General features: G+C 34.7%; 1 protein-coding gene across 1 annotated transcript in view; it reads right to left on the bottom strand.

Moving 5' to 3' along the window:
• LOC308284196 (H-2 class II histocompatibility antigen, A-U alpha chain-like) overlaps positions 1–556 on the bottom strand; it is a 5034-nt gene extending 4478 nt beyond the window's left edge. Inside the window, exon 1 of the mRNA XM_080724745.1 lies at positions 415–556. Coding sequence (XP_080580871.1) covers positions 415–481 — 67 coding nt within the window. The 5' untranslated portion in view covers positions 482–556. The remainder of the gene's footprint in view (positions 1–414) is intronic.
• Positions 557–849: the final 293 nt, after the last annotated feature.

The following is an 849-nucleotide window of genomic DNA, read 5'->3' as shown; positions in this document are numbered from 1 at the left end:
TAAACTACGTTTATTTATAAAGTACTGCCTTACCAACCCCAAGTATTGTAACTATGTTTTTGGACACACCTACTTATTTGTGTATCCCAAATTAGCCTTTGTGATTTTGGGGGATAAACATTCACCTCAAGAACAGATATACAATAGTGTAATATCACTTATATGCCAATACATCATTGGGAAACAGTTTTAAACCCAATTGTCAGTGATTTTATTTTTCATAGTTACTGCACTGTAGCGGTATAGAAATCTACTGTATATGTTATAAGAGTAGAAATATAGACACATGTTTTACAGGCCTAAAAACTGAAGTTGTATACATGTATATTATACACAAATAACCATAGATATGCATATATTTTAAAATAGAAATAGAGCTATTTAGCATTTTAGATAATAATATAGTCTACTTACTGCCTGGGACTGCTTTGACACCAAGTACAGAGGAGAGGATGAGGAGGGGGGCTATAATCTTCATCATTACAGATCAAAACAGAGCTGAACAGAATAGAACAAAGTAATCAGATCAAACAGATCAGAATGAACCGCTGTTGACTTCAACACTAGCTCTGACATCTGAAAAGAAACTAAAGAGGCTTTGCTCTGTACTTTCAAAGAATCAGCCAATCAGATTGTAGATGCAATGTTGCATCATCTGTGTCCAGGAAGACGACAGTGTGGATTTTTAAAGTGATCTCCTAGCATTACAGATTATATATATTATATATATATATATATACATGTCTCAGTGAAATGTCAGCTTATGAACAAATTACTGAGGTGGAAGTCTTATCTCACATTCTCTCACTCACTCACTCACTCACGCACGCACTCACTCACTCACTCACG

The sequence above is a fragment of the Nannobrachium achirus genome (genome assembly GCF_963921795.1).
Source record: "Nannobrachium achirus genome assembly, chromosome: 4".
NCBI lineage: Eukaryota > Metazoa > Chordata > Actinopteri > Myctophiformes > Myctophidae > Nannobrachium > Nannobrachium achirus.
Note: the sequence above shows the minus strand (reverse complement) of the source record. Positions and strands in the feature narration are given on the sequence as shown.